Source organism: Acomys minous (genome assembly GCF_964271855.1).
Source record: "Acomys minous genome assembly, chromosome: 5".
Classification (NCBI taxonomy): Eukaryota; Metazoa; Chordata; class Mammalia; order Rodentia; family Muridae; genus Acomys; species Acomys minous.
In genome coordinates this window covers 84,164,331-84,176,812 of record NC_140494.1, presented here as the reverse complement: position 1 = coordinate 84,176,812, position 12,482 = coordinate 84,164,331, and the positions used below count along the sequence as shown (strand labels likewise).

The 12,482-nt window shown below is 51.0% G+C and overlaps 1 protein-coding gene across 5 annotated transcripts in view; it reads right to left on the bottom strand.

Moving 5' to 3' along the window:
• The window catches only part of LOC311598791 (protein HIDE1), a 36,642-nt gene that overhangs the window by 13,243 nt on the left and 10,917 nt on the right, over nucleotides 1–12,482 (bottom strand). For all 5 annotated transcript variants that reach the window (XM_084784180.1, XM_084784183.1, XM_084784181.1 and 2 more), the window contains exons 2-3: nucleotides 6,059–6,146; nucleotides 2,174–2,494 (exon numbers count right to left, since the gene is read on the bottom strand). In XM_084784180.1, coding sequence (XP_084640306.1) covers nucleotides 2,174–2,494; nucleotides 6,059–6,089 — 352 coding nt within the window. In that variant the 5' untranslated portion in view covers nucleotides 6,090–6,146. The remainder of the gene's footprint in view (nucleotides 1–2,173; nucleotides 2,495–6,058; nucleotides 6,147–12,482) is intronic.

The following is a 12,482-nucleotide window of genomic DNA, read 5'->3' as shown; positions in this document are numbered from 1 at the left end:
CGCCTTTAATCCCAGCACTTGGGAGGCAGAGGCAGGCGGATCGCTGTGAGTTCGAGGCCAGCCTGGACTACAGAGTGAGTCCAGGACAGTCAAGGCTACACAGAGAAACCCTGTCTCGAAAAAACCAAAAAAAAAAAAAAAGGAAAAGACCCTTCTTCTGGCCTCTTTGGGCATTGCATACATGAGACAAAGACAATATATGCAGGCGAGAAACCCATACACATTACATAAATAAATAAGCAAACAAATATGTCCATTACTAATTTTTTTTCGTGCATGCAGTGCCTGTGATGGCCAGAAGAGGGCAATGAATCTCCCGCAGTTGGAGTTACAGGTGATTGTGAGCAGCCAGCCATATAGGTCCTGGGAACTGAAGCCCGGCCCTCTGAAAGCATCGTCACTGCTCCTAACTGCCAAGCCATCGCTCCAACCCCTCCATGTTGTGTTTTTGAAACCAAGTCTTGTTCTATGGCCCAGGGTGGCCTGCGCCTTGTTCTGTAGGTCATGCTATACTCAAACTCCCTGTGTAGCCCAGGCTGGCCTCAAGTTTTCAGAATCCTCTTGCCTTAGCCTGTGTCCAGCTGCTAAGCCATGTTGAATGGGTTTTTGTTGGTTGGTTGGTTGTTTTTTGTTTTTTCGAGACAGGGTCTCTCTGTATAGCCTTGGTTGTCCTGGACTCGCTTTGTTGACCAGGCTGGCCTTGAACTCACAGCCTTTAATCCTAACACTCAGAAGGAAGAGGCTGACAGATCTCTGGTCTACAGAGCAAGTTCTAGGACAGCCAGCACTACACAGGGAAACTATTTCAAAAAAAGTAGTCAATGGCATCCACCCTGGCTATACAATGGGCTCTGACGGCTACCTAGAAGTCCTCTCTCAGCACAGGCGTCCTATGGCAGCATGGCACACACACGTCCTCGTCCCAGCACTAGGAAGGTAAGAGCAGAAGGACCCGAAGCTCAAAGTCGGTCACCCACAGCCACATGGGGAGCTGGAGGCCAGCCCGCACCTTCTGTTTGTTTATTGAACTAGAGTAGCCCAGATTGGCCTCCAACTCATGGTAATCCTCCTGCCTCAGTCTTCAGATTGCTGGGATTACAGACTGCCACATGTCTGACCTTGTCTCCTCCCTCCCTCCACATCTCTCTCTGGTTTTTCGAGACAGGGTTTCTCTGTGTAGCCCTGGCTGTCCTGGAACTTGCTCTGCAGATTACACTGGCCTCAAACTCACAGAGATGCTCCTACCTCGGCCTTAAAGGTGTGCACCACCACTGCCTGGCTGACCTTGCTTTTTACAAATAATTTTGTAATTATATTTTTGTGGCAGGGTTGGGGGGAGGCGGTGCATATATGTCACTTCATGTGGGTAGAGTGGAGGTCAGAGGACCAAAAAACAAAAACAAAAACAAAAGTCAATGACATCCACCCTGGCTATACAGTGGGCTAAGGAGTGGTCCTTCCTTCCATGCAAAATCTAAGAGGTGAGCTGGCCATGGTGGCGCACACTTTTAATCCCAGAACTTGGGAGGCAGAGGCAGGTGGATAACTGTGAGTTCAAGGCCAGCCTAGTCTACAAAGTGAGTCTAGGACAGCCAAGGCTACACAGAGAAAACCTGTCTTAAACAACAACAACAACAAAAAAAAAATCTAAGGGGTGAACTCGAGCCAAGCTGTCAGGCATGGCAATAAGCCGCCCTAGGACACACACTTCGCCTTCTGCTCTTGTCTGTTGAGGGCTTGGGTCCTCACTGACTACACAGAGACTAAGCAGGCTCTTTCCAGTCAGCTCACCCCAGGCCCATTGGCCCATCCCCGGGGCTCCAGACCCATAAGGCAAACCCGTCCATTTCTCTGGGAAAGAGCACAAAGACAAGGTCTCACAGGCTTGGTCAGATGAACAGCTGGTGTCTGCTGTGGCCCACTGTTCCCTAGAACGCCTCCCTGCCATGCTTGTGCGCATGTTCATCCTTAATCACTAAGCTTCTGCCCTTTGGGAACTGTGCAGATTCAGCCCCAGAGCCTTTGCACACCTGTTTGCCCACTCTAAGTCCTGAGTTTACCAGGTGGCTGCTTCTCTTCCTTAGATCAGTCGACTTCTCTGTAGACTTGAACTTGCTACAGAACATCCCAGGGAAGGTGAAGGCAGCATGCCCAAGGCTCTGCGGGGTCTTACCTGGGAAGGAGATCTGTACCGGCTGGCTGAGGTCTGACATCTGGGGCTGGCTGTGTTCACCCATCACGCCATATTGACAGTGGAAGTTGCCCCCAGCAGCCTTAGCGCCATCACCACCGCCACCACCAGTCACATTGAATGTTACACCAGGCCTGTCTGAGGGGGCCTGCAGGAGCTGCACCACCTCTCTCCCTCGGTACAGGGTGAAATTGGCCCCTAGGAAGTCCTCTGGGGCTGTACACGAGATGTAGATGGGATCATCTTGGCTGCTTGGGTAGGGGGGCACCAGGAAGATGGACGGTGCAGGGATGGCCAAGGAGCCTGTAACGAAGAATGCCAGCTTGAGATGGCTCTGTGCTCTTGGGATCAGATCACCTACTCTCCAGTGTCCGAGTGCATGTGTGTATGTTCCTGCGTGTGCACACCTGTGTATGCTGGGGAGCAAACCATCCTGACCTCTGAGAAGCTGCGCCTCCAGGCCCCGAGCCATGATGTTTGCGTCAGGACACTGCTGGCCCCTAACACTCACCATGGTATAGAAGATTGGGTGCTGGGCACGTGTGAGTGTCATTGTTTAAATCGTCTCATCGGCAGTGGTGGGGATTATTATACAACAACACAATGTTGCTCACTCAACATTACCATGCATCAGGCTCTGCAGTGGTTGCCAGGGACAAGGCAATATTAGTCTATAGAAAGGAATAGAAACTGGGGCTGGAGAGCCAGCTCAGTGGGTAAAAGCATCCACGTGTTTCTTGGCATCCACGTGTCAGCTCACAATTCAGTCTGCATCTCAGATCCAAAGGGGTTTGATGCCCTCTTCTGGCCTCCACAGGGACCAGGCATGTACATAGTGCCCAGACATGCATGTAGGCAAATCACCCACACAGAATAAATAAAATGAGGGGAGAAAGGAAATAAATAGAAGTGCTGACCTCAGGAAAGTACAAGAGGAGTGTGGGGTAATGGAGAAGGCTACTTGTCAACTGGGGTGACCTCAGAGGACTTCCCAGAAGAGGTGACAGATAAGCTGGGCCATGCTGGTGGAGAAGGACCACTGTTCAGCCTGAGGAAATGCTGTGGGAAGAAGCCCAGAAGCTGGATGGGGCACACAGAGGAGCTGGGGGGGGGATGTGACTGAGTGGTAAAGCCCTGCCTAGAATCCCCCAGTGAGGGGCTGGGGTGTGGCTCAGTGGTAGAGCCCCTGCCCAGAATCCCCAGTGAGGGGCTGGGGTGTGGTTCAGTGCTAGTGCCCCTGCCCAGAATCCCCCAGTGAGGGGCTGGGGTGTGGCTCAGTGGTAGAACCCCTGCCCAGAATCCCCCAGTGAGGGGCTGGGGTGTGGTTCAGTGCTAGTGCTCCTGCCCAGAATCCCCCAGTGAGGGGCTGGGGTGTGGCTCAGTGGTAGAGCCCCTGCCCAGAATCCCCCAGTGAGGGGCTGAGGTGTGGTTCAGTGGTAGAGCCCTGCCTAGAATCCCCCAGTGAGGGGCTGGGGTGTGGCTCAGTGGTAGAGCCCCTGCCCAGAATCCCCAGTGAGGGGCTGGGGTGTGGCTCAGTGCTAGTGCCCCTGCCCAGAATCCCCCAGTGAGGGGCTGGGGTGTGGCTCAGTGGTAGAACCCCTGCCCAGAATCCCCCAGTGAGGGGCTGGGGTGTGGTTCAGTGGTGGAGCCCCTGCCTAGAATCCCCCAGTGAGAGGCTGGGGTGTGGCTCAGTGGTGGAGCCCCTGCCTAGAATCCCCCAGTGAGGGGCTGGGGTGTGGCTGAGTGGTAGAGCCCTGCCTAGAATCACCCAGTGAGGGGCTGAGGTATGGCTGAGTGGTAGAGCCCCTGCCTAAAATCCCCCAGGGAGGGGCTGAGATATGACTGAGTGGTAGAGCCCCTGCCTAGAATCCCCCAGTGAGGGGCTGGTGTGTGGCTCAGTGATAGAGCCTCTGCCCAGAATCCCCCAGTGACAGGCTAGGGGCAGTAGAGCTTCTACCAAGCATGTGTGAAGCCCTGGATTTATCTACAAGACCAGAAAAGAAAAAGAAAGTCCAGGAGGTGAGCTTATGTTGTTTGGTGAAGGGTGAGTAAGGAGAGTCAGAGTAAGACAGGAGCATGGAGGAATTTGTCCTGGTGCTGCCTAAAGGGTGAGGGTGGAGTGGGTCTTCCTGTAGGAAGCAGCCTCTGGTGAGACCAGTCTGTTGCTTAACTGCCACAACTTCCTGACCAGAAGGTCAGAGGTAATCTATTTTGTCTTTTTTAAATGTATTTTATGAGCCTGGCTTGGTGGCACATGCCTTTAATCCCAGCACCCAGGAGGCAGAAGCAGGCAGATTTTTGTGTGTTTGGGGCCAGCCTGGTCTACAAAGAGAGTTACAGGACAGCCAGGGATTTTACATAGAGAAACCCTACCTCGAAGAAACAAAACAAAACAAAAAAGCTAGGCAGGGGTGGCGCATGCCTTTAGTCCCAGCACTTGGGAGACAGAGGCAGGAGGATTTCTGTGAGTTCTCGGGCAGCCTGGCTTACAAAGAGAGTCCAGGACAGCCAAGGGCTATTACATAGAGAAACCCTGTCTCAAAAAGCCTTTAAAAAAATTTTAGGGCCGGGCAGTGGTGGCACATGCCTTTAATCCCAGCACTCAGGAGGCAGAGGCAGGCGGATTGCTGTGAGTTCGTGGCCAGCGTAGTCTACAAAGTGAGTCTAGGACAGTCAAGGCTACATAGAGAAACCCTGTCTCAAAAAAAGAAAAAATAGAAAAAAATTATTTTATGTGTATGGGTGATAGCTGGGTGGTGGTGGTGTACACCTTTAATCCCAGCACTCAGGAGGCAGAGGCAGGTGGATCGCTGTGAGTTCGAGGCCAGCCTGGTCTAGAAAGCGAGTCCAGGAAATAAAAGTGCAAGAAGCAAACCAAACCAAACCAACCAAACAAACAAACAAAAACCCAAAGCGAGTCCAGGACAATCAAGGCTACACAGAGAAACCCTGTCTTGAAAAACCAAAAAAAAAAAAAAAAAAAAAATTTTATGTGTGTGGGTAATTAGCCTGCCTGTATACCTGGGCACTATCTGGTACCTGTAGAGGCCAAAAAAAAGGTGTTAAATCCCTGTGGAGCTGAGTTAAAGTTGTGTTCTACCATGTGGGTGCTGAGAATTGAACCCAGGTTCTTTGGGAAAGCAGCCAGTGCTCTTAACTAACTACTGAGCCAGCTCTCTAGTTCCTTGTTTCATCAATTTTCAAAAAATTAAATGTATTCATTCACTGTGTGTGTGTGGTGTGTGTGTGTGTGTGTGTGTGTGTGTGTGTGTGTGTGTGGTGTGTGTGTGTGTGTGTGTGTGTGTGTGTGTGTGTGGTGTGTATGTGTGGTGTGTGTGTGTGTGTGTGTGTGTGTGTGTGTGTGTGTGTGTGTGTAAATCAGAGGACAACTTACAGGAGATGGATCTCCTCTTCCTCCGTGAGAGTGCCAGGGATAAAACTTAGGTCATCAGGCTTGGCAGCAAGTGCCTTGACCCCTGAGCCAAGTCACCAGCCTCTCTTTAAAGAAGTACACACACAGAACCAATCCACCCCGGGCAGGAACTCCACCCCAGTGTGTGCCCCTGCCTAGCCCTGAGCAGGGCGCCTTCAGTCGACCCTCCACAGAGCTGTGCGCTACCGTCTCCTATAGTACAACTCTCTAAGTCTTGTCCTCTGATTGCCACAGGCCTGGAGGCCCACGGGGCTGAGTCAGGGGCGGTGGTGCTGCTGGAGGGATGATCCTGCTACAGAACCTGCCTCTCAGGGCCTGAGAAGGCTCAGATGAAAAGGCTGGCAGTCCCACTGTGCTTTCTGCCGCACTGGGGAGCAAGGCGGACAGGGATTGGGGCAGCTGGATGCTTCCCCAGGGGCAAGCTTCAGACTCACCAGATGCAAACAGCAGAATGGTCCAAGGCATCTCTCCTCCAGTGTAGGGCTGGGAAAGCGGGCTCAGGCCACAGGGATCTGGGGCGCCCTGCCAGCCAGAGACCACAGTGGAGAAAGGAGAAGCGAGGGTTGGTTGGTTGTACGGTTTCCTCAGTGGCAGGAAGTTACACACAGGCTTGGGCACCAAAAGAGACTTTCTCCTGTCCCCACCCCTTCCCCAAACACACAGCCGGCTACCCCATCAGTGCTCAGCCGCCCCCCTGGCTACAGTTCTGTACACTGCAAGGGGGAAATGTTTGTTTGCTTCCTTCCTCCAACCCTAAGAGGGAAGCCTCTACCCAAGACACAAAACAAGCGGCAAAACAAAATGATGTGGTGGCATCCAGGGGGCAAGGCTCAACCTGAGTGTCTCAGGCAAGATCCCAGTACTGTGATGGCTCAGCTGCTCTGGAGAGATGAGAGTAGTGGATACTAATTAGATGGCAGAACTTGGAAGAGCAAATGCAACAGTGTAGTCAAGGGGCCCGGCTCCCCGCCTAAGAATGCTTGCCCCGAACCCCCCAGTGAGAGGCTGCAGCATGGCAAGGTGGAAGAGAAAGCTAGCTGTCAGCAGCTGCATGCCAAGCGCTTTGCAGCATTGGAAAAAGGCCTCGAAGCTTCCTCAGAGAGTTGAAGGAACAACAGATGGAGAAAATGGAAAAGATGGCTGGGTAAATTCCTGTACAGTTTATACATTTTGAAATTAATGATATATGTTTTATTTGGTTTCCCAGTCAATCCTGAACTGTGCCTGCAAGTCTACACCAAGGTGTAAACTTTGGTCAGTGTGGTGTTTTAAGAGAGAATATCTCCATAGGCTATGGCATTTGAAAAGGACAGTTGGCATTAGTTGGGGGGCCCACGAGGCACGGCCTTGCTGGAGGAAATGCACTACTTGTGGCAGGCTCTGAGAATTCAAACTGCTGCCATTCCCAGTTTTTTGTTGTTGTTGTTGTTGTTTTGTTTTCAGAGACAGGGTTTCTCTGTGTAGCCTTGGCTGTCCTAGACTCACTTTGTAGACCAGGCTGGCCTGGAACTCCCAGCTATCTGCCTCTGCCTCCCAAGTGCTGGAATTAAAGGCGTGCACCCCCTTATTTATTTATTTATTTATTTATTTATTTATTTATTTATTATGTATATACAATGGTCTGCTTTGTATATAGCTGGGAATTGAACTCAGGACCTTTGGAGGAGCAGTCAGTCAGAGCTCTTAACCTCTGAGCCATCTCTCCAGCCCCTGCCGTTCCCAGTTTGCTGTTGGCTTCCTCTTTGTGATTCAAGACATCTTGCTCCCAGCTGCTGTTCTAGGCACCACACGAGCTGCCTCCACTCCACCATCATGGACTCTACCTCTGGAGCCATAAGCTCAACCCTTTCTATCGGTTGTCTCGATAGTGGTATTTTATCACAGCAACAGAGAAGTGACTGGTGAAGCCGACCCTGGGCAGGAGAGCTGGGTCAGTGGGTAAGGCCTCTAGCTGTTCCCCCAAAGGACCTAGGTTTGATTCCCAGCACCCACATGGCAGCCCACACGCTGGTTTCAGAGGATCCACTGCTGTCTTCTGGATCCTTGGGCACTACAAACAGGTTGTACATACAAGCAAAACACCCATAAACAAATAGACCTGAGAAGGTAGCGTGTCTCGGGCTGGAGACATGGCTCAGCCATTAAAGACTCACAACCAAAACTACAGAAAGCACATCTCAGACTCAGTTCAAGGGCAGCCTGGGCCGCACAGTGAGGCTCCCCCCCCTTTTGAAATTTGTTCTCTGTGTGTCTGGATGTCCCGCTGAGACTTTGTCTCAGAACAACTAAAAACAACTTGCCAGGTATAATGGCACATGCCTTTAACCCAGGACTTGAAAGGCAGAGGCAGGCAGATCTCCGTGAGTTTGAGGCTAACCTGGTCTACAAAGAGAGTTCCAGGACAGCCAAAAAGAAACTCCCATCTTGAACCCTTCCCCCACCCCCAAAAAGAAAAGATTAACAAAGGTCAATTATAAAAAAAAATAATTAAGAGCCAGGCGTGGTGGTGCACGCCTTTAATCCCAGCATTCAGGAGGGAGGCAGAGGCAGGAGAATCGCTGTGAGTTCAAGGCCAGCCTGGTCTGCAAAGTGAGTCCAGGGCAACCAGGGTGACACAGAGAAATCTTGTCTCAAAAAACAAAAAACAAAACCCAAATCCCTTAGAACTGGAGTTACAGTTATGAGCCACAGTGTGGGTGCCACTGTAAGACTGTCAGAGCTCCTGACGCTGAGCCAACTCTCTTGCCCCACAATAAACAAAATTGAACAACAACAACAAAGAGAGGGTTTATCTGCCATTCCAAATACCCGCAGTCTGTTTCTTTTTCTTTCTTTCTTTTTTTTTGTGTGTGTGGTGTGTGTGTATGTGTGTGTGTGTGGTGTGTGAGTCAAAAATTTATCACCTAGGCCTTTAATCCCAGGACTCGGGAGGCAGAGGCAGGTGGATTGCTGTGAGTCCAAGGCCAGCCTGGATTACAAAGGAAGTCCAGGACAGCCAAGGCTACACAAAGAAACTCTGTCTCAAAAAAGCAAAAAAGAAAAAATTTGAATTTACCCATTTCTTGCATTGAAACCCTCCTCAGCTGGAAAGTCCTTAACCACTCTACAACTGCAACCGCAACCAACCACTTTCTGTGGCTTCCCCTCTCAATTGATTTCACAGAGGCCTACCCAACCCCCCAGTTTCTTGTGGTCATCAACCTTAATGAGGGTGACCTGGTGCTCAGCACACAGTGCCTCCACCAGCTGGCCATGCGTGGGCTCATCGCAGTTGGATGCCAGCACAGCAAGATGGGTCTGGCCTTGTCTAAGGCTTTGGCAGCTTCGCCTATGCCACCTGCTAGGCCATCGTGGATGAGGGCGGCCTTCAGAACCACTTGTAGAGCAGTCTTGACGTCAGTTACACCTCCAGCAGCAATGCCTTCCAAGGCCATGGTGGAGGATTACTGGTAAGGCTGAATCTTGAAGGAACCTGAGCCTCTGCCTCTGGGCAACTCAGAGACCAGCAGGGGGGAAAGTTGCAGTTTGCTTTTTCAAAAAAAAAAAATTGCCGGAAGTTGGGCTTGATGCTGCATGCCTTTAATCCCAGCACTCTGGAGGCAGAGGCAGGAGGATCTCTGAGTTCAAGGCCAGCCTGGTCTACAGAGCAAGTTCTAGGACAGCCAGAGCTACAAAGAAACCCTTACATTTGACATTTGTGTGTGTGTATGCGCGTGTGTGCGTGCGTGCGTGTGTGTGTGTGTGTGTGTGTGTGTGTGTGTGTGTGTGTGTATGTGTGTGCAATCACATGGACCTGAGGGTATTCATAAAACATGATTAAAAATTAGGGTGTGGTGGTCTGTGCTTATAAACTCAGTTCTGCAGGGAAAAGGAGCCAGGTGGGTTCCGTAGGGCTTGTTCGTCAGGCAGCTCAGCCTACTTCCTAAACTCCAAGCCAATGAGAGACCCCAACTCACAAAAGCATGGGGCATGGTCCTTACAGAATGACATTCGGGGTTGCGCCCTGTCTTTCTCATGCATGTGCACACATGTGAACTCATGCCTTTCCCAACTCCACAAAGCTGTGTGTGACAGGTGTTATGGGCTGGGTAGAGGGTAGCTAACATGCTACAGGGTCGGAGGGCTATTGCTGTCCCCAATATCCCTGAGAGGAACCAGCCATGGGTGTTAGTTGAAGATGCTGTCATGGCAGACTTTGGCAGAAGCCAGGGGCGACGACTAATCTCAATCACCAATTTGACTGGATTGACCAAATGTCAAGGTCCTCTAGTGCCATCACTCAAGAAACTGAGGCAAAAGGATAGTTCTCAGATGGCCTGAGCTAAGTATCAAGACCCCACACAAACAGAAGCCCCAACTAGGTGTGGTGAGGGATGTCCCTAAGCGCAGCCCTTGGGAAGTGGAGACAGGAGGCTTGCAGCACAAGACCCATCCTTGCTTACACAGGGACTTGAGAAAAGCCTGGGATACATTAGACTCTGCCTCAAACGGAACACAGGTGACCAAACAGCAGCACTTAATGCTTTCAGACACTTGCGAACAGATGTCTTCCTGCCCCTTAGAAGACAGCGCAATTGCGAAATGGTGAAAGGCAGTGGGTGAGCCCTACAGGGCAAGCCACTGGGGACATGCCTGACTCCTTCCTGTCACCTTGCTCTTTGCTTCCTAGTCACCATTGTGTGAGTGCCCTACACGGCCAGGCTCTTTGAGCAATGGAGTGAGATCTCCGGTTCTATGAGCCTAGACAAACGCTCCCTTGAGGTGACAGGCACTTCAGAGCATGGGGGGGGGGGGTTGGTGAGTTACAACCACGCTAGGGAAGATACGCCTAGTCCCCTCTGTGCCGCCTCAGATGATCTTGAGGGAAGCCACTGTAGGTGAGGGACGTGGAAGCCATGCTGCTCCTTCTTACATCGGTCATCAGCCTCTCGGGACTCAGAGCTCTGCAGGAGTGGGAAGAGCAAACAGACTGCTCTGCTCAGGGGACAGTGACAGGATCCAAACCAGCTAAGGAGGGAGCTGGTAAAATCCCCCTGGTAACAGGATTTTAGATTGGGTTAGCCATGTGGAAAGACCCACCCTAAATGTGGGTGGTGCCATTCCCTGGCCTGGGGTTCTAGACAAAATAAAAGAGAGAAAGAGGCCAGGCAATGGTGGCACACGCCTTTAATCCCAGCAATCGGGAGGCAGAGGCAGGGGGATCTCTGTGAGTTCGACACCAGCATGGTCTACAAAGCAAGTCCAGGACAGCCAAGGCTACAGAGAGAAAGCCTGTCTCAGAAAACCGCGGCGGGGGGTGGGGTGGGGGTGGGGCGCAGAAACTGAGCAGCAGTGTTCATCTCTCCCTGCTGCCTGACTGGACGCAGAGTGGCCAGACACCATGTCCTCTTCACCACGACACACAGTAACCCCTTGAAATGTGAACTCAGACCTGGGCATGCCATTAACTCCAGCACTCAGGATGCAGAGGCAGGCAGATCTCTGCGAGTTCGAGACCAGCCAGCACTACATAAATAGACTTTGCCTCAAAACAACAACAAACTAGGGCTGGAGAGATGGCTCAGTGGTTGAGAGCACTGGCTGCTCTCACAGGGAGCCTGAGTTCAATTCCCAGCAACCACATGATGACTCACAGCCATCTATCATGAGATCTGGCGCTTAGGTTTGGTTCTGCATTTCCCCACCATGGTCCCTTTCTTCCCTTTGAATGGTAATATATATTCTGTACCATCATAGGTTGGAAGTATGAAATGTGATTTTTTTATCTTACGAGGGATTACAGTTAAGAGAAGAGAGTTGGAGTTTGAATGTATAAAGTCTTTGTAAAAGTCCTACCTTGCTGGGCATGGTGACACACGCCTTTAATCCCAGCACTCGGGAGGAAGAGGCAGGTGCATTGCTGTGAGTTCGAGGCCAGCCTGGTCTATATATCAAGTCCAGGACAGCCACAGCTACACAGAGAAACTGTCTCAAGAACCCCTCAAAAGAAAGAAAAACAAGCCGGGTGTGGTGGTGCACGCTTTTAATCCCAGCACTCGGGAGGCAGAGACGGGAAGATCGCTGTGAGTTTGAGGCCAGCCTGGTCTACAAAGTGAGTCCAGGACAGCCAAGGCTACACAGAGAAACCCTGTCTCGAAAAACCAAAAACAAAAAACAAAAAAAAAGAAAGAAAGAAAAACAAAAAACAAAACAAACAAACAAATAACAAAAAGTTCTACTTTTATTTCATGTGTGTTGGTATTTTGCCTGCATGTATGTGCATCACATGCATGAAGTGTGTGCTGGAGGACGCCAGAATTCCCTGGAACTGGAGTTGCAGACAGTTGTTAGCTTCCATGCTGCTGCTGGGAATGGAAGCTGGGTCCTCTGCAAGAGCAGCCAGTGCTCTTAACTGCTGAGGCATCTCCCTAGCCCCCTTAAACAGTCTGGGGACTGTGATAGACTGTGGGGACTTCTGTAGTTGGACTGAAAGCTTTTCTGCATTACGTTATGGGTGCAGCCCTAAGGGGGCCAGAGAGCGGATGAGGGTTTGAATGGGATGGCCCCTGAGGCTCATATTGCATGCGTGGTCCTGAGTCGGTGGACGTGTTTGTTTGGGAAGGTCTTGCCTGGGCAGGTCCTGGGGTGCTGCCCCTCTGCCTTGCCTTTGCTCTCTTCCATGGACTCCAACCCTCTCCGACACTGTAGCCTTTCTTGTATGAATCGTCCTGGTCATGATATTTTATCAGAGCAACAGAAAAGTAGGAAATACAACTCCTTTCACCATTGTGATCCCACCTTTCTGTTTATTGATTGATTTCCTTCCCCCTTTACTTACTTTCTGGGTTTTGTTTTGCTTTGTTTTTGTTTTTGTTTTTG